Source organism: Mesoplodon bidens, assembly GCF_964165515.1.
Source record: "Mesoplodon bidens genome assembly, chromosome: 8".
Classification (NCBI taxonomy): domain Eukaryota; kingdom Metazoa; phylum Chordata; class Mammalia; order Artiodactyla; family Ziphiidae; genus Mesoplodon; species Mesoplodon bidens.
The window spans coordinates 38,838,836-38,864,515 of NC_138165.1; the positions used below are offsets into that span (position 1 = coordinate 38,838,836).

General features: G+C 44.2%; 2 protein-coding genes across 12 annotated transcripts in view; one reads left to right on the top strand and one right to left on the bottom strand.

Moving 5' to 3' along the window:
- WDSUB1 (WD repeat, sterile alpha motif and U-box domain containing 1) overlaps window positions 1–6,641 on the top strand; it is a 91,180-nt gene extending 84,539 nt beyond the window's left edge. For 5 of the 8 annotated variants that reach the window (XM_081242581.1, XM_081242578.1, XM_081242580.1 and 2 more), the window contains exon 12: window positions 2,697–3,526. In XM_081242581.1, the coding sequence (XP_081098707.1) occupies window positions 2,697–2,847 (151 nt within the window). In that variant the 3' untranslated portion in view covers window positions 2,848–3,526. Of the gene's footprint in view, window positions 1–2,696; window positions 3,527–6,462 lie in introns of those variants that run through there. The other 3 variants (XM_081242583.1, XM_081242584.1, XM_081242585.1) reach the window with 1 other exon arrangement.
- Window positions 6,642–9,155: 2,514 nt separating this feature from the next.
- The window catches only part of TANC1 (tetratricopeptide repeat, ankyrin repeat and coiled-coil containing 1), a 235,869-nt gene continuing 219,344 nt past the window's right edge, over window positions 9,156–25,680 (bottom strand). For all 4 annotated transcript variants that reach the window (XM_081242562.1, XM_081242563.1, XM_081242564.1 and 1 more), the window contains 8 exons: window positions 23,022–23,155; window positions 21,260–21,383; window positions 20,724–20,899; window positions 17,415–17,547; window positions 15,924–16,015; window positions 14,130–14,276; window positions 13,119–13,219; window positions 9,156–12,452 (listed from right to left, as the gene is read on the bottom strand). In XM_081242562.1, the coding sequence (XP_081098688.1) occupies window positions 11,015–12,452; window positions 13,119–13,219; window positions 14,130–14,276; window positions 15,924–16,015; window positions 17,415–17,547; window positions 20,724–20,899; window positions 21,260–21,383; window positions 23,022–23,155 (2,345 nt within the window). In that variant the 3' untranslated portion in view covers window positions 9,156–11,014. The remainder of the gene's footprint in view (window positions 12,453–13,118; window positions 13,220–14,129; window positions 14,277–15,923; window positions 16,016–17,414; window positions 17,548–20,723; window positions 20,900–21,259; window positions 21,384–23,021; window positions 23,156–25,680) is intronic.

A 25,680-nucleotide genomic window follows, 5' to 3' on the forward strand; every position in this document is an offset into this window, starting at 1 on the left:
CTAACTCTAGTTGTAGTAAACTTCAGGCATGAATTTTTAAAAGAAACCCAAATTTTCAGATGCAGTTATTTCTGGTTACAGTGTTTCATTGCTTTTTAAATTATACATGACAGACTGTGGGTGGGGAAGTGGTCCTTGCTTTGTATTATAGCTCTGATAATACCTTTTAGTGCTTTGGGATGAACTTTGGTAGAACAGTTTGAAAGCTGACATATAAATAGCAATGCTCTAGATCCACTCAGAATTCCTACTTTCTCTGTTAAACGTTTCAGGGAATATATTTGACCCTAGTAGAACACTGTTGATTATTCCAAAGAATCACTACTTTATAATATCACAGAAAGCTTATATTAAACTTTAGGATAAAGTGTGACCAGCATAACTGACTTTCTTATAGCAGGAAGCTTGTACCTCCAAAGAGTGAATGGGTTGATATTTTATTCACTGCTACCACTCAAGAAACTGACAACCCACAGGCAGGGAAGGAAAAATTACTCATTTAAGGGAATTCAATTAAAGGTGATAAAATACTATAAGATGATAATAGGCTCTAACAATAGATATCATACAACTATTAAACATGGAGAGTAGAGAGTATGAAAAGTTGAATAAGCTCACTGATTATTAACTGAGTAAAAAGCCTATCTGAAATTTAGACACTGAGGGACAGAAAAAGACTACTAGCTAATTTGAATATTACTGATATAGTAAGGAACCAATAACACTAATACTATTGGTCTCATCTTTTTAAAAGGTATTAGTGTAAAGGTAAACCAGTAGATCAAAAATACAAACTTCCCTAAGTATCAAAATGGAAGAAACCAGCTCCTATAGTGAAAGAATTTATGTAAGTAATCTATAAAAAAGAATGATAGAACTATTACCAAACATACTGATAGTAAACAATTTGGCTTAACTCATCCCTAAAGAGATGAAAGATTTGAGGTTAGTTGACAAAGCACAGTCTAACTTAAAGATTCAGAAAGGTTAGAATAAAAGGATAGACAAAAATGAGACAGTTGCAACTAAAAATAAAGGAGTTATATACTTGCCTGCAAGAGAATTCAGACCGAAAAAAAGTGAGAACGACACAGGATACTGTATAATACTGAAGACCACGATTCTCAGTGAGGACAACCATGACTAGCTGTGCAGTCCCAAACACAGCAACGACTTTCACAGAGCAGAAACTACAGACAGTGTAAGGACATGTAAGGAGAAATACAGCACAGGAATAGACTTGATCATACCTCTCAGTCCAAAAGAGGAAGTACACCTTCTTTTTGAATATATCACCAGAAATAACAAAAACACCATTGGGTCACCACAATGGAATGTAACTAAGAAATAACAAAAGTGGGCCCCTTTAACCTGGAGGGTTAAAAACATGCTGTTATCATATGTATCTAGCTTGGTGGCAAATGAATTAGCTGTCAGTGAACTCACAATAGTTCACACGCACATCATTTTTCAGTGATAGGCTAGTGTGATATGTAAGATTGCGGTTCATTATATATCAGCTTTTCATAAATAAAAATTGAGTATATTTTCCTACTGAAACTATTCTTACAACTCAATAGTAAGACAAATAACCCAACTGAAAAAACAGGCAAAGGATTTGAAAAGACCTTTCTCCACAGACGATATACAAATGGCCAATAAACACTGGAAAAGGTGCTCAACATCATTAGGGATGTGAAGATCAAAACCACAAAGAGATACCACCTTCACACCCACTAGGATGACTAGAATCAAAAGGATGGAAGATGGCAAGGAAATGCAGAAATATTGCTAGTGGGAATGGTGCAGCTGCTGTTGAAAACAGTTTGGCAGTTCCTCAAAAAGTTAAACATAGTTACCATGTGACCACACAATTGTACTTCTAGATATTTATCCTAGAGAACTGAAAATATGTTCATACAAAAAGTTGTACTTGAATGTTCATAGCAGTCTTATTGATGATAGCCAAAAAGTGGTAATAACTCAAATGTCCCATCACTGGATGGACAAATTTAAAAATCTGGTGTATCTACACAATGGAATATTAATCAGATACAAAAGGGAACAGATACTATACATGCTACATAGATGAACCTTGGAAACGTTATGCTAAGTGAAAGAAGCCAGACAACAAAGGCCACATATTGTGTGGTTCTGTTTATAGGAAATGGCCAGAATAGGCAAATCCGTAGAGACTAAGTAGATTAGTGGTCACTGGGGGAGAGGAATGACTGCCAGTAGGTTCAGAGTTTCTTTATGGAATGATGAAAATGTTCTGAAATTAGATAGTGGTGATGGTTGCACAACTCTGTAAATTATACTAAGAACCACTGAATTGTATATTTAAAAGGGTGGCTTTTATGGTATGTGACATATCTCAAAAACAAAAGGTGGTAACAGTATCTGCAGAAAGCATCTATGTTCTCTAGGACTCAGGGAACAAAGGGAATGAGTTGAGGTTATTAGAACCTCACATGGGTCTCTGAGAACCAGAACTCAGGCTTCTAAGAAGGGGGAGCTACCCAGCTGGTGCTTCTTTCTCTAAAGGGGGAAGGGTAAGAGGTTTGGGCAGTAACTTCAATGAAGCAAATAAAAAAAAAAATTGGAGAGTATAACCAGTTACCCCTGCCAGATAAAGGGCCATGACCAGGCACAACACTGATAGGAGCCGTCACCTTGTTTTTGTCTCCTTCTAGAGGAATCCTATTGCAGGATTTAACAAGGAGCCAGCTGGCAAAGCAGAAATGTGGTTTACAGTATCCTGGCTCCCAGCATGCTGAGTCCTCAACATTACATATGGATTTGGAGCTGAGGCACCATAGGTTAATAGGGCTAATCAGCATTTAGCAAGGTACATCAATGAGGAATCAATAGCCTTCAAGCGCACGCGCGCGTGTGTGTGTGTGTACAAAAAGCAGTTAAAAGGTATGATGGAAGACAATTTACAAGAACAAAAACAAAACACTAGACATAAGAAATATGCAAAATTTACCAAAACATCATGAAGAATACCATAAAACATCCCTGTAAAGTTTACTTGGAAAAAAAATGGAAAGCATAGCACACTGATAGATAGGAAGACTCATCGTGAGCAAGATGTCACTATTAGGCTTTTTCCTAGAAATACAGAAGGTGGTTATTAGGTTCCATTGGAAAGAACACACAACAAATAACCTAGATAATAAAAAATAAAGAGTTCTACCAGATATTAGAACATGTTATAAAGTCTCTATAAAGTATACAGTGTGAGATTGGCACATGAATAGACAGACTAATGGAAAATAATTCTTAAAAATCCAGAAATTGATCCAAGTACACTTGGAAATTTAGTGAATGATAAAAATGAAATTTTAAATTAGTGGGAAAAATAAGGAATTTAAAAAGGGGTATTCTGACAACTAAGTAGTCATATGGAAAAGGATAAAACTGGCTTCATCTGTCATACTACACATCTAAATTAATTCCAAATGAATTAGACATATAAAAAATGAAACCTTTACAAGTCCCAGAAGAAAATGTAGGTAAACTCCTTGATAACCTGGAAATACAGGGATACTTTCCTAACCTGGACTCAAAATCCAAAAGAAATAAGTATAAAAATTGAAAAGTGTTCATATTCCATGGAAAAGTGTTCATATTCCATGGATGAAATAAACATTAAAAAATTAATATCAATCCTTCTAAAACTCTTCCAAACAACAGAAGAGGAGGGAACACTTACAAACTCATTTTACAAGCCAGTATTACTCTTAAGAAAACCAGCCGAGGACACCACAAGAAAAGAAAATTACAGGCCAATATCATTGATAACCGTAGATGCAAAAATCCTCAACAAAATATCAGCAAACCAAATTCAACAATACATTAAAAGAATCATATACCATGGTCAAGTGGGATTTATTCCAGGGATGTAAGAATTATTCAGCATCTGTAAATCAATCAATGTGATATATCACATTAGCAAAATGAAGGATAAAAATCATATGACCATCTCAATAGATGCAGAAAAGCATTTGCCAAAATTTAATATCCATTTATGATAAACTTTCAATAAAGCAGGCATAGAGAGCATTACCTCAACATCATAAAGGCCATATATGACAAGCCCACAGTTCATATCATACTTGATGGTGAAAAGCTGAAATCTCTCTCTCCCTCCAAAGATCTGGAACAAGACAAGGATGCAGACTCTCACCACTTTGATTCAACATAGCATTGTAAGTCCTAGCCAGAGCATTTCGGCAAGAAAAAGAAATAAAAGGCATCCAAATTGGAAAAGTAGTAAAACTTGTCTCTATTGCATGTGACATAATATATATAGAAAACCCTATAGAGCCCACCAAAAAACTATTATAACTAATCAACCAATTCGATAAAGTTGCAGGTTAACAAAAATTGATATATAAAAATCAGTTGTGTTTCTGTATACTAGTAACAAGCTAGCAGAAAGAGAAATTAAGAAAACAATCCCATTTGCAATTGCATCAAGAAGAATAAAATACCTAGGAACTTAACTCAGGAAGTAAGAGATCGGTGCACTGAAAACTACAAGACATTAAGGTAACTGAAGAAGACACAAATAAATGGAAAGATATTCTGTGCTCATGGATAAGAATATTGTTAAAATGTCCATACTACCCAAGCAATCTACAGATTTAATGCAATCTCTATCAAAATCGCAATGGCATTTTTCACAGAAAAAAACAATCCTAAGATTTGTATGAAACCACAAAAGATTCCAAATAACCAAAGCAATTTGGAGAAAGAAGAGCAAAAATCATCATCATATTGCACACCTGAAACTTTTGTCAGTTACATCTCAAAAATAAATCTTCTGAAATAAAGAGCAATCCAATAGAAAAGTGAGCCAAAAATATGGTCAGTTTACAGGAAAAAGAAAAGCAAATGGCTCAAACATACGAAGAAATGTTCTAGCTCCCTCATAATAAAATAAAACTACTTGATACACTATACCATTGCTCATGAGAGACTGGTAAAAACTCAGTTTGACAGCACATTCTCTTGGTTGAGCTCTGGGGAAAATTCAGGCACTCTAAATGACATTGCTAGTGGGGAAAAAAAAATGGTAGAATTCCTGTGGAAGTACTAGCATTTCTAGCAAAATTGTATATACATTTTCTCTTGATGCAGCAGTCCTCCTGCTCGAATCTCCCCCCAGATGATAACACTCACTGTTCATTGCAGCACTATTTGTAAAAAGGTATTGGAAATAACCCAGATGTCCATCAATACATCCATACAGGGGAGTACTGTGGGGGAATAAAAAAGCAATGTATAGTTAAGTAAAAAACAAACCAACCAGGTACAGAATGGTGTGGAGCATGCTAACTTTTATGTAAGAGTGTATATGCACTGTGTGTGTACACATACATTTGCTTATATTTTCAAAAGGAAAGGGTAAACAAACAAACATACATGGTTACCTATATGGGAAGGGAGAGAACATGGGTTGGACAGAGAGACTCTTAAATGTGACTTGTTTTTATAGTTTTTACTTTGAAACCATTTAAATGTTAAAATACATCATGAAAAACAAACCAGTCTCTAAAATTGGGAGGATAAAAAGGGAAGCAAATGGACCACATTATATGTCCAGTAACATAATCAGAAATTTTGTTTTTTTCAAGTGATTGTCAAACACAGGATTTCAATTAGACAACCCTAGTGGATCTATCTTGGTGACAGAAAGAGCCAGAAAGAAATCTTAAAAATCTTTCACAGTCTTACGTTAGTAATATATTGGCATTGTTGGTTTGAAACAGTTGTATGCATTGCAGATTAAAAGAAATAGGTTAATGCATAAATGTCATTAGGAACTAAGATTTTCAGTTTCAGAGAAAGAGCTACAAGTATAAAAAAAAGTAGTGAAGCAAAACCTCCTACCTTAACACATGCAAAAAAGTTTGTAAGAACATGGTATGAAAAACCTTAGCCAATGCATTTTTTTTTGGCATATAGTAAATCCTTTTACTGTCAAGTCCTTAGTGGAGTGAGCCCTATGGTCTCTTGGTATGTTTCCCTGACTTTTCAACATGTCGGAAAGTTTGCCGTGTCATCCCCAGAGCTTTTTGCTCCCATCTTCAGCCACATTAACTGACACGTAGCTGACAGCACTAGCAGGGCACTGTAGCTTCACTACCACTTTCCTCTACACCTGCCTCATTTCCTTTCTTCCTTTATGCTACATCTGAAGTTTTGACAGTCCTTTGTTCAGTTTTTTGACACTGTTCGAGGTAATTCGTGCAATCTTAATGCATCTTAAATGGTAGAACTTAGGATGTTGTTGCAGAAACATTTTGGGAGCAGTGGTGCCAGACAAGACTACCACTTAAATTACAGTAAAGGCCTTGGCAATGGAGTTTTTATACCCATTTTAGTAATCCTAACTTCCCTTTCCTACATTGCAAATAATTTGCGTATGTGGTTTTGTTTTGTTTTTAGATGGCTATTCATACGAAAAGGAAGCAGTGGAAAATTGGATCAGCAAAAAGAAACGTACAAGTCCCATGACAAATCTTGTTCTTCCTTCAGTGGTACTTATACCAAATAGGACTCTGAAAATGGCCATTGATCGATGGCTGGAGACACATCAAAAATAAAACTGTTTATTTTATATTGCATTATTTATATTTTCTGTGATCTCATTTGACTGATTTAAAGGCAGATACTAATCAGACATTATTAAAAGCAAAACAGAAGGAGAAAGGTAAACTTCTTAAACTTAGTTACCTATAAAAACTATTTACTGGCTATTTTCATTCTTTAAAACATAGGGACTAAGTAACACATATAACATCTTTTCTATTTTTACTATAAATGCCTTTTTATACTAGTGAAAAAAAGCTTAACCTGTAGAGAAGTTTTACAACTTGAAATTGCCATGCTCAAATTTATTCTTGTTATAGATCATATTCCATTATAACCAAAGATTGGAATAATCTAGAATATAACAGATAAATCCTAGTTAATAACTGTTCATTTGATAACTCCTTGGAATCCTTCTAAAGAGAATTTTTAGCAAAACAACTGTAGATTTGTTTATGACTAAATTGAGAAAATCACTTTGACATGTTTAATGAACAATTTTGTTAGATTCTAAGTTTGCAAGGTAGTAATGATTTTTCCCCCATTGTCCAAACCTAGGTACAAGTTAGATGGAATAAATGATCACAGATACATCAAGTTGACTTTGCTGAAATATATGAAGTGGCAAACTAGCCTCCTTTTACAATTTAGAGTTCTTAAAAGTTCTCACATAATAGTTTAAGCCAAGGTGACTATACATTTTTACACAATAGACTGATAGCTAATACAACATCCTGATAAACATTCAGAAGAAAACTTCAATTTCGGAAAGCTGAGGTTGTGTTGACTCTCCATTCGTCTCACAAGTTGTTTACCAGAATGGAAGCCATTAGTGGGAAAGCTTGTTAGAACTAAACTCTAAGGGCAGGCAGGGACCAAGACTCTGTGCTTACCCCCAAAATCCTCACTGTCGTCGTTCTGAAATTTGAAAACACAGAAATAAAAGGGAAAAATCAATGTAAGTATTTATTCCATCAGCCTTTTCTAGTGTTTTATAAACTTATAGCTAATATGCTGTATGTTCACAGAAGGGTGGAAAGCTACCACAGAAATCTCCAAAAACCTGTTCTTTGTAATTGCTGCTTTGTAAAATTTCTGTCATCCTAATGTATTACTGAATTTTATTTCCTTTGTGTCACAGCTGGGATTCACAATACGTGATTCTAGAATTCTTTTTTTTCATACTACACATGCCACTCACATTCTTACTCATGAGGACAAAAAGATGGGAACATGTTCTAGAAGGTGTTTTTCTGTTGTATTCTATAGAGGAAGTATGCTAACATAATTCTAACAAAAGACTGGGTAAAATTGATAGAGCCCACCATTGGACCAGATAGCTTTTGTTTAGATAAAATAATACTTACTTTCCAAAGAAGCCTGGCTGGTTTTCACATAAAAATTACTGAAAATCACTGAAGTCACTGATAGAAAACACAGTAAATGTTGGTTATTTGCTAAATGTGTTAAAGAAGGTGATTTTCGTTTTTACGTTTCACTAGGATAGTTTCTTGTTAAATGGCTGAAAACTAAGATGCCAATTTACGAAAGTGAAGTGCATCTGTTTTTATATACAAACAAACCAAAGCTAAGCTGCTACTCCTTCCCACAAACACAAGCAAACAAGAAACTAAGTAAACCAAATCCAAACTCACCCATAGGAAAGGACACCACACGGCCCCTCTGCACTCTTGGGGGCCACCATCCGTGCACGACTAGGCAGGAGCAGCCCTCACCTGCCTGCCCGCTGCCCGGTCCTCCGCACTGACCAGTAGCATCCCAAGGAGACTGCACTTCCTGGGGTAATTGGACCAAATACCTTTACTAAGCATCTATCAAAATCATAATGTATAATAAATTCTAATAGTCACACTGGCAGCATCACAGGAAGTCATCCAACAAGAATGATCTATTAATAGAGTTTTCCCCTCCTACCCAGTTTTTTGTTTTTTACCTTTAGTTTAAATATATGGCTTTCAAGAGAGACTGAAAATAATTTACTTGCTAGTAATAGCAGTAACTACACAATAACCTGAAGTTGCTTAGGCTTAAGATTCCACATCAGGATTTTATCACAATACAACAGTTTAATGTTCACAGTCATTCATACTACTTTGAAACTGAAATATGGTTATAAAGACAAACACTTTTAACTCAAAGATAACAGAAATGTGAAGAACAAACTTTCACACTGGCACAGTGTTCAGCGTACGTATCGCCAAAGTGAGAGTTAAATACTGAAGATGCCCTGTTGCCACTAAAACCACACGCCAGGATTTCCGAACAGAGAAGTATAGGATGCTCTTCATGCGTTCTTCTCATTTCAGGCAAAAAGACTAATTTTGACCCTGGAATGTTTGGGGATTTCTAGAAGCCATTACCCTTGTTCTGAAATTATTAAATAAAATTAAATATGTATTTGTAGTATTACTGAAAAACAGGCTTTCCACTTCTTTAGGATAACAAAGTCACTCAGGATTTAAGCAAGGCAGATGGCTGACATCAGGATCTTCTCTACTTAGCCACTGTTTCATTTAATGCAAAACAAATTCTATTAATTGTCTTTATTCCATATGGAAAAGTACAGTAGTTGTGCAGAAACAAAACTACATAACAAAAGAGTAAGACTTCCACAAATATTAAAGAAAATAATAAATAAGCCATAGTAGTTATAGCAGAACTCATGAAACGCTTCTAAAAAAGACTGACAAAGCTGTACAAAGTATACACACTCAGGAACAAATGAAGAAAGACACCAGAAGAGTCCTATTGATACAAAACCATAATGATGCTCACAGGGACTTCAATACACAACTATTCATTTTTAAAACATTCTGTAAATATAGAACTTCCTTCTCTCCAATTCTAGAAAATAAATTTCACATCCCAACGTACAAAACAAATACACTCCCACCTCTCTCAAACTAGTATTTTAACATCCTCCAATAGCACACCATTTTCTTATAAAAATACCTTTAAATCAAGGTTCACTCCTGTACCTTATCTTTACAAATGAATAATACATCAGTTTGGACTTAAGTAGCACCTCAAAGGTGTTCATATAAATGAGATAAAGTGCTGTTACTGGTATACTGTTAACATGCCATATATATTATCGTTCAGTGCAATAACCAGCATGGACGAAGCTTAAAAAGAACATGCAAATATATGACTTTAACTACTTGAAATAGTTATATTTACAAGTCTGAATACAACTTGGCTATATGATATATACAATATGTGGCTATAAAGTAATGACTGTATAATAAAATGAAAGCAATAACCAACCACACCTTAAGTATCCAAATTAAATATTGTCATTAGAGGACCTTGGAAGGTTTGTTCCAGGAGTGCTATCATTGATAAAGCAGTTTGGGAACCAACTGAGAGCTAATTTACATGTCACCGAGAATGCTGTATTCTTAGTATTTTAGCCCAAATTCAACTTAACCACCAATCATGATTCCAAATGGTTTATACTGTTTCCAAATATTAAAAAACACCCTGAAGTGGGAATATAGTTCCAAAAAAAGGAACCATAACACAGAAATAAGTGTTTAATCTTTTTAAGGGAACTGCTATAAAGGGAACAATACTTGGATGTTCTTGTATTTTGCTTAAAAAAACAAAAGTGAGCCATATAACACATATAGTCACATTCAGCTAGAAATTACTCAGGCTTTTCACTTATATATGCACATACACACTGACCCTTGAACAACAAAGGTTTGAATTGTGCAGGTCCACTTATACACGGACTTTTTTTTCCCCCCAGTCAATACATACTACATGATCCACGGTTGAATACGAGGATGTGGAACCCTCCCTGGGGCCGACTAAAAGTTACACTGTACATTTTTGACTGTACAGGGGATCGGCGCCCCTAAGTCCCATGTTGTTCAAGGGTCAACAGTATGTGTACATGCATATATATATAAATTAAGACTTGACTCATTGGAACTGTAGCTTGAAAATTCCATCTTTTCCAGAACACACCACCTGGATATTATGTCATGAGTTAAACTTATCACTAGACATTTACATTATCTAAGAAATAATATGATCTTACCACATAACAAAGGCTAGGAGAAAAGTGATAAAAACCAAACAATTTCAAAAGAGAGAAGCATGAGTTAATGTCTTCTTGGCTGTCTTAAATTTTTAACTTAATAGGCATAACTGGTTGTAGTTTTCAATTCTGGTTAGCATTCTTATTTCTGGTGACTTCTATCTATTTATCAAAGAAATTTAATCCCACATTTTCAATATATCAATGGCATCTGATCCACCCCCAAGGGAAAAATAAATATGTGACTGAAGAGTAATTTTTCTTACAAACAACCATTTAATGACTACCAGGAGCCAGCACACCGTTTTCCAAATACCACACATGGGTCTCCCTTACGGCTCACACGTTTGATTCTATGAATGATCGCTTTGGTTTTGCTGAAGGGAGGTGACTCCTGTGGGCTTCACTGCTGATGTGAGACTGCTGTTTAGAAAGACCTTCCGGATATGCATGAGAAACAGTCTTAGTTATCCGGCTGTCTTGGCAGTGGACTGGAATTTGGCACTTCTTTTCTTCTAGCTCCTTCCCCTGGGCCCCGTTGTGGACCCCTCCACCCAGAGTAGACACAGAACGGGTTTTGGCTTGGCTACTGTATCCTCCTGCTTGTTTGAGAGAGGGCTTCTCAGAGCTTGAGGCCTGCAGGCCAGCCTTGGAAGGCGTGTTCGTCGGCAGCCCCTCTGGCACCGCACAGTGCCAGGCGCAGCTGGGAGGGTGGCTCTGCTGCTGGAACCTCGCCGTCTTGTCCATGATGCCCATGAACGGAGTACTGCGCGGCCTGTGCTCAGCTGGGCCACTCGGAGCCTGGCTACCAACCCTGTCTTTCATTCGAGCATCTGGTCCTTGGACCTTGAAGCCCTCTGAAAAACTGCTGCTTGAAGCCAGACTACTAGTTGAACTTGACATCTTGATGCTGCTTGACGGAGAACCGGAAGAGCCTGAGCTGGTGAGGGAAGCTGGGTGTCGCACGTCGCTGCAGCTCACAGGCCCGCCTGGGTTTAGAGGGGCTACGTCCACGGCCACGGTGGCACGAGACAGAAGCCTCTCTGCAGTTTTTATCTTACTCGGTAAAGGATACGCAGCGTCACACTCACTGGGCTGCAGCTGGACGCTGGGGCTGGGCCCCAGCCGATCTCCCGAGTGGCTAGAAGCTGCTCCCACAGGGAAGGTGCCTGTTCCCTCCAGATGCTGGTTTCTGCTTCCGGCGGCAGGGGTGGCAGAGAGTCTTTCAGGCATGGGACTTGGGGGAGGATTCTGTGAAGAGACCTGCGTTTTCGAGCTAGCATTTCTCACGCCAGCTTGTCCAGAACCCAGGTGCTGGCTGGTTTTCACGATCTGCGCCTGCTTGGTGGGCTGCACCCTCAGCCCCGGCTGAGCGATCGGCTCCCTCGGGGGCTTGCTCATCCCCGGCCGATTCTGTGGCGAGAGCGGCCTCAGTTTGGACTGGAGCCCTTCTTGAAGGTTTCGGATGTATGGGGAGGGGGCAGAGGAGGGCGGCTGGGGCCTGGGAGCAAGGGGGACGGATTCTTCCTGTGGAGGAGTCTCCTCCTCTTCAGCCTCCTCGAGGTGAAAGCAATCGTTCAGGCCGGGGGTCGGGGCGTCCTCCTCATGGTCCGAATCGGCGGGGGGCGCTGGCGGCGGGCACTGCTGCTTCTGCTGCTGGCTCCTCTGGAGCTGCCTGCATTCCTCCTCTACGCGTGCCAGGAGCCTCCTGATCTCCTGGTTGGTGGGACAGAGTTTCACGGCTTCCCGCAAGTCAGCCAGAGCGGCCGTGAACTGCCTTTATATTAAAAGAGACGATATAATTACAGGCCACGTAAGAACAAGCTCTGAACGTAACTGTTCATAAAGCAGCTCTGCTAAAAGAACAGAGAAGGTAGCTGAGTGAGTTCTGCACACTCACGGCGTGGACGGACCCCACAGAACTAGCTCAGAGTTCCTCGGCTAAGTGGGATCACTGAACTCTAACCCAGACCTGAGCAGCTCCGGGGCCTTGCTGTCTCTATGAAGACCACGGGGCTGGGGTGAGCGCAGGCAGAAAGCAGTGGGGGTCAGAATCCTCAAGGTCACCTTCCCCATCCCTCTCACCACATCCATCTACAACTCAATACCTATGGACTCCACCCCGCCTCCCCGCCGCCACCTCCCGGTGTCTCTAGTTGGCGGTCTCACTGGTAACATGGACTAAGCTAGGAACTTCATGTTGCAGATGTCAACTGTGGGGATAGTTACTGAGCTGTCTGGAGAAAATAAAAAGTTTAGCCATTGCTAATGATAGCCACTGCTGCACCTTCTGGAAGCTACCTGTTCGGTATTAAAAGGGAGGAGAGGCACTGAGTGATGCTTATGCATCAGAAGCCCCCAAAGTCAAAGCAGCAGCTTTGATGTCAGAGAAAGATAAGCAGGCTTCTCTAGTCACAGTCACATATCTAACCCCAGACAGTACCTGCTGCTCCTCTTTGCTCTCGCTCTGGCATAAAAGGCTTCATAGGACTTTGGTTTCAACTCGAGAGCCTTGGAAGCAAATTCTTCTGCCATGCCGAAGTCCTGGTATCAATATTTAAATACACAAGTCAGAAGCAGCACTGAAACATGACTACAGGCAACCTTTTAATAAGAGTTTTGCTCTAGAGGTTAGTAGCGAATTGGGACACAATTGGAGCGAGATGAAGGGGAAGGTAAGTTGGTTTTTTTGTTGTGAAGTTAGGAGACAATTACAGCTTATTAATGTTCTTACAAGAAGAATCTCACAGAGAAGCAAAAATCGGTGACTCAGGAGAGTCAGTGACTCGAGAGAGAGAATGGTGGTAGAAGCAGCGCAGCAGAGGCGAGGGCTGATGGGAGCCCGCCCCCGGGGGGGGGGAGCCTCAGAGGGGCCCGGACACTGCAGCACTTGCAGCAGGAAGGTGGGCAGAGTACGTGGGCGCAGAAGCAGGCAGGTCACAGATTTGGTGGAGGGAGGATGAAGTTTAAAAAAAAAAAAAAACGAAGTGGTACTGAAACAAATCTAGTTACAAGTTAACTGTGAGTTAACTACAATTAATTACAAATTAACCAGTTCCTGGCTTACCCTCTGAGCAAACATAATAACACTAAGCTGATTATAACACATTTGTGGTGAACTTTACAGTGATGCCCTCTCCTTCTGAATCTGGGGACAGCCGCTCGTGACAGTGCTGGCAGCGTGCAGTTGGGCAGCGGTGGAGGAGCAGTTTGCATGTGCTTGTCATCACTGAGGCAGAGAAACTACGTCCACATGCACTCTCTCAACACCTTGGGAGGTGGGTGGTGCTGTGATCTAATGATGGTCACCCCCAGACAAGCAGCTCCCCATGCGCCAGGTTCACAGAAAAGTGCAAACCAACCAGACAGGAGGTCTCATGATTTGGTCTGTAGAAGGGCAGGCCTTCACCACTGTGAGAACAGCTAAAGGACTGGAATAAGGGGCCCGGCTTACATTTGTTTTTCTTCGGCAGCGAGACAAATTGAGATAGAGGGAAATCCTTAGCTCGTTGAACGGTCTCATGTCCTCTCCAAATCCTTCTCGAGGAAACTTCCTTAAGGCATACTGGTACCTCTGGGCTGCCTCTTTCATCTTCCCTTTCTAGGATTCAAAAATCAGAGAAATTTATCGTTTCCAGAGGCTCCAAGATGAATAAAGATCCTGATGAGGACAGGCCACGGCCAGAACCAGTCCACTGACTGGCCTTGACATGCAGCTTCACTGTCCGCCTAGGCGTCTGCAACCAGAGCTGGGTTTACAGGAAGGGATCTGTAAATTGCCAAACCCATAACCATCAATCTTAATTAAAACATCAGATTATCTTCTCTGTTATATATTTTTGACAACCATTTCATGAATGATCTCTCATCTAAAGATACTTTAATGCAGAGTGTAACAGAAATCAAATGGAAAAACCACGCCGTGCCTAAAGCAAGTAGAGTCTTGTGGATAAACCTAGAGCTGCTGTAGAATGATAATTTTTCTCTTAAGAGGAACTAAAGCACGGGATTTAAAACTCAGCACAGCACTGCACGTCATTTTCAAGGCTAAAGAAATCCATTTGCTCTGTTGGTTCTGTTGCACAGCAGGTACGAAGTCTCAAATGGCTAATAATTGCCTACCAAAATTCATATTAAAACCACTTCAAAGCCACAACAATACACACTCTGAACTCAATTTCAAACTGATTCCAGGCCAGGAACCCTGCTGGGTCATGCTATATGCCTATTTATTTGTTGTTATTAAAAAAGAAAAGGAAAAACTAAAACATAGAAAGTACAGCAGCTTCATGCCAAAAAGGGTTAAAATGGTCATGATGTAGTTTTTTGTTTTCATCATCCTTTAATTCTGTCTAATCACAGACCTGGAAAGAAAAATGATCTATGGAAATGGCCTGAGCATCTCTCTAAACTCGGGGTTGGCAAACTACGGTTTCTGCGCCAAACCCGGCCTGCCACCTGTTTCTACAAACATAGTTTGACTGGGACACGGCCTGGCTCATTTGTCTGTGTGTCATCTTGGCTGCGTCTGTGCCACAAGAGCAAAGCTAGAGGGCTGTGACAGGGACCACAGAGCAAAGCCTGACATGGTTACTACCTGGCTCTTTCCAGATGAAGTGTACTGCCCTCTGATCTAAACTGCAGGTGTTAGTTTGAACATTTTTACTTTAAAGTCAAATTTACTAATCTTTAAATTGTCTTTCCATTTCTAAGGGAAAATGAGAAAAAGAAATTAATTCCACCTCCTGAGTATTATCTATTACTTGACTATTTTAAGTAAAAATTTCTCCAGAAACAGTTTCAAATTCCAGAAGCTTACAGACATTAAAATTAAGATAATAAAGGCTTGGGAGATTTCATGATTCTTTTCTTCTGAAAATGTCTCCTGAGTGTTCCTTTCCCATGTCTCATGATCCCAAGCACCAAGGAATTTCCTGTAGGATGTGCCTGTTAAACAAGAAGCACCTCTGCCTTCGTATCAAGGCTTCAGGCTGTAAGTCACAGTTACAGCCCCAAGGATTCGTTCAGAAGTAATGGTTCTCAAAGAGGAGTGCTTTCCACCACATTGAAGATTCTGCTGTGAGGATATCAAAGCCTGGGCACAAGGCTAGGTTAGCACTTCCCAGAACTTCTATTAGCTAAGCTATATGCATTCTGTGCAGTAGCACAGCTACATCCATTATACCGCAAACTAAGAGGCTGCTCACAGGTTGTTACAGGATCACAAGAAAAGGGCGACATCACTTACTTTGTACATCAAGTTTCCTTCCTCCATCAATTTCTGTAAAAGTATAATCAGAATATCAGGTTTGGAAGTAGCCATCGCCCAAGCAGCATTTCCTGCAAAATAAACATGTGTTCAGAGGCATTCCAGTGGGCTTGGAGCAAAGGAGCTCAGTGCTTCTGTGGCCCCGTCACAGCTAAGCCCACAAATAGCAGAGAACCCAGCTGCAGAGGACACTGCGGCGTGTCCTGCAGGTGTACTGTCCCGCATGACAATACAGCGAAGGGAAGGGAGGATTTAGCGGGGAGCTGCACCCCGCACACCCTGTCACTTGGAGGGAAAACAGTACTGGGACATGCAAGCATCAGCGCAGCCACAAGCCACCCCTCCTTTCTATGGGTATTTGCTTCCCAATCATCTCTTTAGTTCCCTGCAGCGCTGTCAGGGCCACGCGCAGGTGGAGGCGAGGCTTCTCAGCGTCTCTCACGCTCGCTGCAGCGTCACCACCAAATCCACTCTGAGACGCCAGCTCTGGCCTTGCTGCCCTCCTCCCACCATCCCCGCCCTCGGCCTCCCTGCTCCCGCCTGCGTCTCCTTCTCTCCTGGCTGACGGCACAGCCACAACCTCTGTCTAAGCCTCTTCCGAACACGCACAGGGAGCAACGCTAAAGGGCACGGCCGCAGGAGTCGGACTCAGGTTCAAGGTGACCTGCCGCTCACTATGACCTCTGGGGAGCTATTCACCATCTTCAGGCCTGGGGTTCCTCCTCTGTAACATGATGCTTTCATCATTCCCTACTTACAGGGTAGGTGAGGATGAGATAAGTTAAAACACGCAACTGCTCAGAATAGCTCCTGATGCCAAGAGCTGCTTCATAATGCCATTTCACCACCTCCATCGCAGTCCCCTCCCCAGAACTGCTGGCAGCCAAAGGTCTGATGTGAGACCAGAAAAGACGGTGCCGCATGGGGCACTCTTCCCCGCTCTCTGAACCCCGGGCTGTGTTCCAACCTCCTCAGAGCTCCAGCCCCTGACATTATCCTCAAGTCACCCCGTCTCGTCTCCAGTAAGCCCCGAGAACTTCCCCTCCCAGAGCCTGTGCTAGGGTTGCCGCTGCCCTCCCAGAGGACTAGCCGCCCCTCCTGAACAGCAGTCCTCGCACTCGGCGGCTCATTACAACCACCCTCCAGCTCCTGCCCACCCGCCCTCGGGCCCTCCCCACAGAGGCCCCCGAAACGGCTCCCGCTGTGGCTCCCAGCATCCCCAGCACCCCCAGGGCTGGGCTGTCCTTCAACACTGGCCTCTGCTTTCTGCCCACGTGGGCTGTAATAATATGAGTCTTTTACACACTCTGAATGACTGTGATTAACTGAGCCTTAGAGAGGGACAAAAAAAATCTCCACACGCCTGACATCTTTACCTCTTAACCCGGGAGCAGGTGGGTACGGTCCCTCGCGTACTCTAAAATCTGAAGCTACCCTCCCTCACGCTGGTGAACTACAGCGTTTACTGACCTAACTTGGCTCCTTTTCTCAGCAGTGTAATCACTACAGATGTGTTTCGACAACCAATGGCTCTGTCCAAGGGCCGCATGCCGCTGTGGTCCACGTGCTCGATCACGGCCCCCTTGTCAACCAGGTACACCACCTGCAAAAGGGAGACACAGACCCTGAGGGCGCGAGTAGCAGGAGCCCTCACCTTGCCTGACGCTGCAGCTGGTGTAGGAGCTGGAGGTCTTAGCTTCACTCTGGTCTCAGATGCTTCTGGCCTAACGGGATCCTAGAAGGGAAATGAAGTTGACATAGAACAGAACAGAGGAGCTGCAATCCACAGCTCAAACCCACTCTGCTACAGTGATATTGATGTTGGTAGTGAGACAGGCAGGTGGGTGTTCCCAGGGCAGAACGTGTGTCTGGGCACCCACAGACAGTACACGCATGCTATCACCTGTCTGTCTCACCCCACTTCCCAGGCCACAGAGACGAGACACAGTCACCTTTTCATCTCCAATTACTTAGGAGGCAGGCTTCTGCCATAGCTCCAACGTGCTGGCAGGTTATGGCAATGGCACTTCAGAAACACTCAGATCCACACAGCCTGGGTACAGAAGCTGGAAAGATCAGGATCAACTGGACCCAAATATAACTCACTTTAAGGCTTAGGAAAGAGACCTGAATATGGGCACTGTAAAGATGGCAACTTTGAGACCATGGTACAAAGACTGCCTTGATGTGATAAAACAGCTGTCACTTGGGGCTTCCCTGGTGGCGCAGTGGTTGAGAGTCCGCCTGCCGATGCAGGGGACACGGGTTCGTGCCCCGGTCCGGGAAGATCCCACATGCCGCTGAGCGGCTGGGCCCGTGAGCCACGGCCGCTGAGCCTGCGCGTCCGGAGCCTGTGCTCCGCAGTGGGAGGCCCGCGTACTACAAAAAAAAAAAAAGATAAAAAAACAGCTGTCACTTGGACTAAACAGAGAATAATGGGGAAAACCATGCTGGCCACTAAAATTGTTCTATTCACTGGAAAAGTCTGAAGCCTGCTTAGATTTTCATGTGGATCTAGTAGATCCTATCAGTCCACCAGCTGTTCAAAATGACACTAGAGGGATTAATATCCAGAATATATAAAGAACTCCTAAAACTCAACAACAAAACTCTCAAAAACCCAATTTAAAAATAGGCAAAGGCTGTGATAAGCCGTAATGGAAAAGAATATGAAAAAGAATATATATATATATATATGTGTGTGTGTGTGTGTGTGTAACTGAGTCGATTTGCTGTACAGCAGAAATTAACACATTGTAAATCAACTATATTTCAATAAAATTTAAAAAACAGGCAAAGGGGGCTTCCTTGGTGGCGCAGTGGTTGAGACTCCGCCTGCCGATGCAGGGGACATGGGTTCGTGCCCTGGTCTGGGAGGATCCCACATGCCACGGAGCGGCTGGGCCCGTGAGCCAAGGCCACTGAGCCTGTGCATCTGGAGCCTGTGCTCCGCAACGGGAGAGGCCCCAACGGTGAGAGGCCCGCGCACCGCAAAAAAAAAGAAAAGAAAAAAATAGGCAAAGGACATGAATAGATATTTTTCCAAAGGTGATATACAAATAGCCAATAAGCATGTCCGAAGATGCTCATCATCACTAGGGTACTGCAAATCAAAACAACAAGCTATTAACTGTTAGGATGGCTGCTATCAAAAAAAAGAACGAACAGAAAATAAGTGCTGGAGAGGGTGTGGAGAAACAGGTAGCCATGTGCACTGTTGGTGAGAATGTAAAATGATGCACCCACTACGGACACAGCATGGAGCTTCCTCAAAAAATTAAAAATAGAATTACCCCTCGATTGAGCAATCTTACATCTGGGTATCTATCCAAAAGAATGGATAGATCTCGAAAAATCTGCAGGCTCTCTAAGAGATATGTGCACACCCATGTTCGTAACAGCACTATTCATAATAGCCAAGAGGTGGAAGCAACCCAAGTGCCCAATGATGGATGAATGGATTAACAAAATGTGGTAAATACATAAATGGAATATTATTCAGCCTTAAAAAAAGGACATCCTGACGTATGCTATAACATGAATGAACCTAGAAGACATTAAGCCAAGTGAAATAAGTCAGTCACAAAATGACAATATTGTATGATTCCACTTGTGTTCAGGGAGGGACCTAGAACTGTCATTCAGAGACGCAAAGCAGAAAGGTGTTTGCCGGAACAGGGGGTAACGAGGCTTGCTGTTTAACGGGTGCAGTTTCAGTTTTACAAGACAAAAAAAGCCTGGACTTTGGCTGCACAATGATGTGAAATGTATGTAACGCTACTGAACTCTTCACCTAGGAATGGTTACAATGGTAAATTTTATGTTACGTGTTTTTACCAAAATTTTTTAAAATGACGCTTAGAATGCTAAGATCCTTCACTCTTCCCTAATGTTGATAAACTACAGGATCTGGTAATGTAACATAAGCTGAAAAAGAAAAGTGTGGAGATGTGAGGTTTAGTTAAATAGCTGTTTCTGAAAATCGACATTTAAGTACAGTTTATAATGTCCAGGAAATTGAAACTATGTAACTGTAACATCACTGCCTCGTAAAACCATCAGGCACAGATGTGCAGGGTGAGGATGGCTTCTGCTCCAAGGTCCACGGCCCCCAGCAATACAGTACCTGTCTGTCTAGCTAATCCTCACCTTAGACACACGTAACGATTCATAAATGATAATTCTCAAGGAGAAATGAACATTCCTCCAGCACCTGCTTGGTGCCTGGGATATGGACACTGACAAAGTGGTTTTTGCCCTGAAAGACATCTTGTGGTTTTTAGTTTATTAAGGTTTTATCCCTTCCTTCCTCAGTAAGACTTGGGCCTTTGGCAAAGAGATAAAGACAGTGCCCAAAGCATTTTCTATTATTTCTAGACAAAGCCACATCAATTTAAAAACAAACCGATTATTTGATTAGTAATTTCTCACATATATAAAAGTGATTTTTAAATGATCTATACAGGCATTCTATTTACATGGAGATTGTAAGAAAATGAAACGACATATGCACGTGTGTACACATATTCATGTATGTGCATGCAGGTTGTAATCATGGAATTTTAAGCCTTTAGAGTCTATTAAAATCTTTACCCCAGTTCTGGAATAGACTGCGTGCCACAGAATTAGAGGAAAACGAAAGCCACCCCACAGCACACACATATGCCCCGGCCACACGGGGCCAGCGTTATGCACACTTGGGGATGGCTCAGCTCCCGAGCTGCCATGCGGCCCAGTCTGCCTGGCACAGGTGGGGAGTGTGGCCGCCGCGGTACCTACGGTCTCTGCGTCGCCGTAGAAGGCGGCCAGGTCCAGGGGGCTGCGGCCGTTCTTGTCCGTCTGGTCGATCTTGGCTCCTTCCTCCACCAGGAACTGGACCACAGCCCTGTGCCCTTTCAGACAAGCCCAGCTTAATGCCGACAGACCCTCTTTGTCCAGAGAAGAAAGGGCGGCACCTGAAAGACAAGCCCATTCACAGAACGTGACCGTGGAAAGACAAGGCCAGAGGCAGACCCTTTTACACCCGCAGGGGCCTAGGCCTGAACAGCATCTGAAGCCAAGGGTGAAATGATCATCCCTGCTGCAGCGGAGTAAAGGGTACGTGGGATGTATCCCTATTCCCTCTACTTGTGTGCAAGTTAAAAAATTTCCATGACAAGAACACTTAACAAAAAGATTTTTTTCAAAAACAAAACAAAGACAACAACAAAAAAACCCCCAAAAAACTAAATCAGAAAGTACTAAACGAGTCTGCCAAAGCTCTTGTCCTTGTCCAACCAAGAGAGTCCCACGCAGGGCGGGGGACAGTGCGCTACCTTTAGAAAGGAGAAATTCCACGGTGCTCAAGTGCCCTTCACAAGCAGCCACCATGAGGGGCGTCCGGCCCTGCTTGTCACTTAGGTTCACGTCACAGCCACGGTCCAACAGCAACCTGACGATCTGAAAGAAACACTCCGGATGACACGCTTCCTGCTGCTCCTTGAATCACGTGCTCTCTACTCGGGATGGTTTTTCCACCTTTCAGAGTAGTGAAAGGACTCTCCTCTTTTTAAAAACCCCTGTAAGTCATGTGATCCATGGGGCCTGTAAAATCTCTCTATTGTATTCCTTTGAACAGACTCTTCTTCCAAATATATCTTCTCTTTAACAAGCCTAATTCATTACTATGTCTATAAAACATGCACACACAAGGCAGAAATTTGGAGGAGGGAGGATTCCAAGCACAGTCAAGTGATGACAGGGCAGCCACTACGGGGCACATGGGGTAGCTGAGCAGAACTAAAGGGAAGGCACAACAGCCACGGCCGCGTGGCGGTGCTGACACCACGTTCCTGCAGCAGGAGGACACGGCACGGGCAATGGATGGCACAACAGCCACGGCCCCGTGGCGGTGCTGACACCACGTTCCTGCAGCAGGAGGACACGGCACGGGCAATGGATGCGTAAACACTCACCCACCCTCCCCCCTCAGCAGTCTGCTTCCTGGGGCTTAGGACTGGGGGACCTTCATAGCAGGTGATTTTTAGCAAAGCTTCCTGGAGGAGAGTTTCAGCCTCCAAGTTATGCCTTTAAACAGTACATGGTGAGGAGGTGAAAAAAACCCAGAGAGGCGTCTCCTACAATGACCATCCTGGAGGGAACTGCTCTGTCCAGGGCGCTGTGGTCCAGCCTCTCTCCCTCTGTCACCATGCTTGTTTTCCTGACACCACAGCAGAAGGTGGCATATTCCCACTGCTCTCTTGTTCCTGACACACTGACAAATGTCTCCAGACTTCCCCATGACTTCGGGAACACGGAGAACAGGAGAGAGGACTTGTGAGATTGGCAGGGAGTGGCCGGTACAAACCAAGCTCTTAGAAACGGGAAGGAGAAAAGCCAGAATCTCGGTGGGGCGCCCTCACAGCTCCTACCAGCAGAGCTAGCAGGAATCGGAAGGGTTGCGACTCCACACTGTAAACTTGGGTCTAGAAAATTCCTCCTATAATGGACATGATGGTGAAATCCATCTGTCTGTTTGCAGCTGTGTGTAACCTGGTGCCAGCCATGGGGTAGATACATGGTCACTGTTTACAAAATGAAGGAATACATGACTGAACCGCTGCTATCAAGGACCCCTTGCTCCCTTAATTAGACTAAAAGCAACGGTGCGTCGCTCCTTGTAAAAGAAACCAGCCTGAATCACAGTGCAGGACCAGAGGGAAAAGGCTTCCCCTCCCAAGGAGCACAACAAGGCCACTCTTCCCCCAAGCCTGCTGGACAAGTAGGTTGCACAACCACAGCAGCCGCTGTGTTACAGCAAGTCTTCTGCTGTCGGGACGGGGTGCACCCACTCCATCTCCCCTCCCCAGTTACGGGGAAGCAGCTGTGGGTCTCTGACCTGGTTACTGGCCTTGCTCCCAGTTACCAGCCAGTGTGGCTGACTGTGCTAACCTGTCCAATGTCTGCCTTGATACAGCAATGCTCACAGCACAAGCAGAAGCCAAGAACGTGAAAAAGACAGGGCCCAGCAGGGGAGACGGGCAGTAGCGAACTCTATCCCATTCACTGTTTCTGAAGCACTCGGGGTCCCCCGGGTACCTGCCAATGCCCCTGGCGTGCCGCACAGAACAACGGAGGGACCCCTCTCCTGTTAGTTCGAGACGCAGCAGCTCCACGCTCCAGCAGCAGCTCGCAGACCTCCAGCTTGCCTCGTCCTGCAGCGGCTGACAGGGCTAGAGGGAAGTCACAGGGGAGGAGGAGTCTGTTAGCATGATGGCCACATGGTGGTGGCTAAAGGTGGCCACAGACTCTCTCACACTCCTCCCACTGAGAGGAGGGGGACCACGTATCCTGCCCCCCTTGAACCTGGGTAGGCTCTGTGACACCTTTTTCTTTCTCTCTTTAAAAAAAATTTTTTTTTGGCTGCATCAGGTCTTAGTTGCGGCACGCAGGACCTTTCGTTGTGGCACGCAGGCTCTTCGTTGTGGCATGCCGGCTTCTCTCTAGTTGTGGCACGTGGGTTTTCTCTCTCTAGCTGTGGCCCGCGGGCTCCGGAGTGTGTGGGCTCTGTAGTTTGCAGCACACAGGCTCTCTAGTTGAGGCGTGTGGGCACAGTAGTTGTGGCGCACGGGCTTAGTTGCTCCGCAGCATGTGGGTTCTTACCTCCCGGACCAGGGATTGAACCTGCGTCCCCTGCGTTGGAAGGTGGATTATTTACCACTGGACCATCAGGGAAGTCCCTCTGTGACACCTTTGACCAACAGAACAGAGCAGAAATGATGCTGTGCCAGTGCGTGGGCCCAGGCCCTGAGGTGGGCAACTTCTACTTCCTTGAGCACTCCTTGGAACCAGCTGGCACGCTGTGAGGAAGCCCAAACAGCCCTGAGGTGAGACCCACTGGGAGAAGCTGTGCGTGGCCAACATCCTAGCAGACAGCCAGCAACGCTGTCAACTACGTGTGTGTGTGCCATCCTGGAAAGGGATCCCCAGACACCGTCAAGCCACACCAGCTAGAGCTGTGAGAGCAGAGATGAGCCACCCCTACAAGCCTGGCCCAAATGCAGATTCAGGAGCCACTCGGCGCCTGTTTTATTGTTCTCTTTTTTCACAGTAAGAGACAACGAGAATATAGGGCCCCACAAACACAGAGATCAGTATTACTGTCCAGACCAGCTTCTTACCCTAAAGTCATACATTTCAATCAACAAGAGCTGACGCTTTCTGAGGCAGTGAGAGCCTATCACATCGTTCCTGCCTTCAGGGAGCTTAGAATTTCTGTAACAAGTCCAGATCCTGGGTTAAGAATGTCAGCGAAGGAACAAAAGGACAATTAGACTGTGGAGGGCCTTGAGCGCCCAGGCGAACAGCCCAGTGTGACCCTGAGGCAGGGCGCTGTAGCTGGCAGCAGAGGTGCTGCCGGGAGGTCAGCCGAGGACAAGGCAAGAACGGTGTGGAGGGAAGAACGCAGAGGCCGAGAGTCCTCAGGACCCCCGCACAGCAGCGACTGCGCCGCCCCACCCCCAAGGCGTGATTCCTGATGGGGGCTGGGGAGGCAGGAAGAGGGGCTCTGCCATGGCACGAGCCACTGTCTAGAGGGAAGGACAGTGGCAGGTTGCGGGGACAGCCCCAGGCCAAGACAAAGCCCTTCAGCAGAGAAGAGGACAGGAAGGGGCGAGGGTGGGAGACGGGGACACCGCAGTTGGGAGTGTCTACAACGCAGAGGGGGAAGGAGAGGGTGGAGCCTGACGCTGCGGCTCGGCTCCAGTCCTAGGGCGACTCGGTCTCTACATACAGCTTCACACCTGAGACTTCTGGCTTCCTGAATAAAGTAAGCGTCCCTCCAAATCAGTCAGACGTCTCCGTATGAAAACCAGGAAGACACAGGAATAGATCCTTCACAAAAGGTGAAGTCCAAAGGCCAACGAACTTATGAAAAGCGCCCAACCTCACTAGCAGTCCAGGTAATTGAGAAATGGGACCCACTGCTGGTTGAGGACGTACACATCCTTCCACGCAGCAGTCCAGGTATAGATGGGTGCCCGGACGTGCCCCTGGAGCACACGGGGAGGCGTGCTTGTGACAGCCTGAGCTGCAGCAGCCCAGCTGGCTGTGGACAGCCGACCACAGGTCATGGTGCAAACACTGCAGGGCCACCAAATAAACACCACACGGCTAAATGCAGCGCAACGGGTCCGCCTCCCAAATTTATCAGAGATTCCAAGAAGCAAAACACAGAAGAGCACACAGGGCGAAAGCTCAGAACTGAGAGCACTGCCGGGCGGTCTCAGGACAGGCCCACAGCGGCCCCCTTTCCGAGAGGGCAGGGCCGGCGTCGCTGGGAACCCTGGGTCTCCCGGCGTTGCTGAGACGGGGAGCCGGGGGCTCAGCAATGCAGCTTCCCTGTGTCCTCTGAAGACCCCCTCTCAGGACAGACACCACGCCTACTCCAGCTCTGTCGGCCCGGCCACGGTTTACCTCCCAGGACCGCACACACCAAAAGGATGTAAACATGACACCTGGACCTCGGCTCCCTCTCAGGGACAAAGAAGTCGCCATCCGCTTTACTGGTTTTCTCAAGACAGGGCAACCAGTAAAAACCACAGAAGGAGTGGCAGCTATCGCGGGTCTCGACCACAGGTGCCATTCCTATCCGTGTTACACAGACAGGCTCGTTGTCACCCATCGCACATCTAAACTTGTAAATAAGTTACAAATAAATACGGTAAACAGAGTAGTACTGATATCGGTTTATATACTG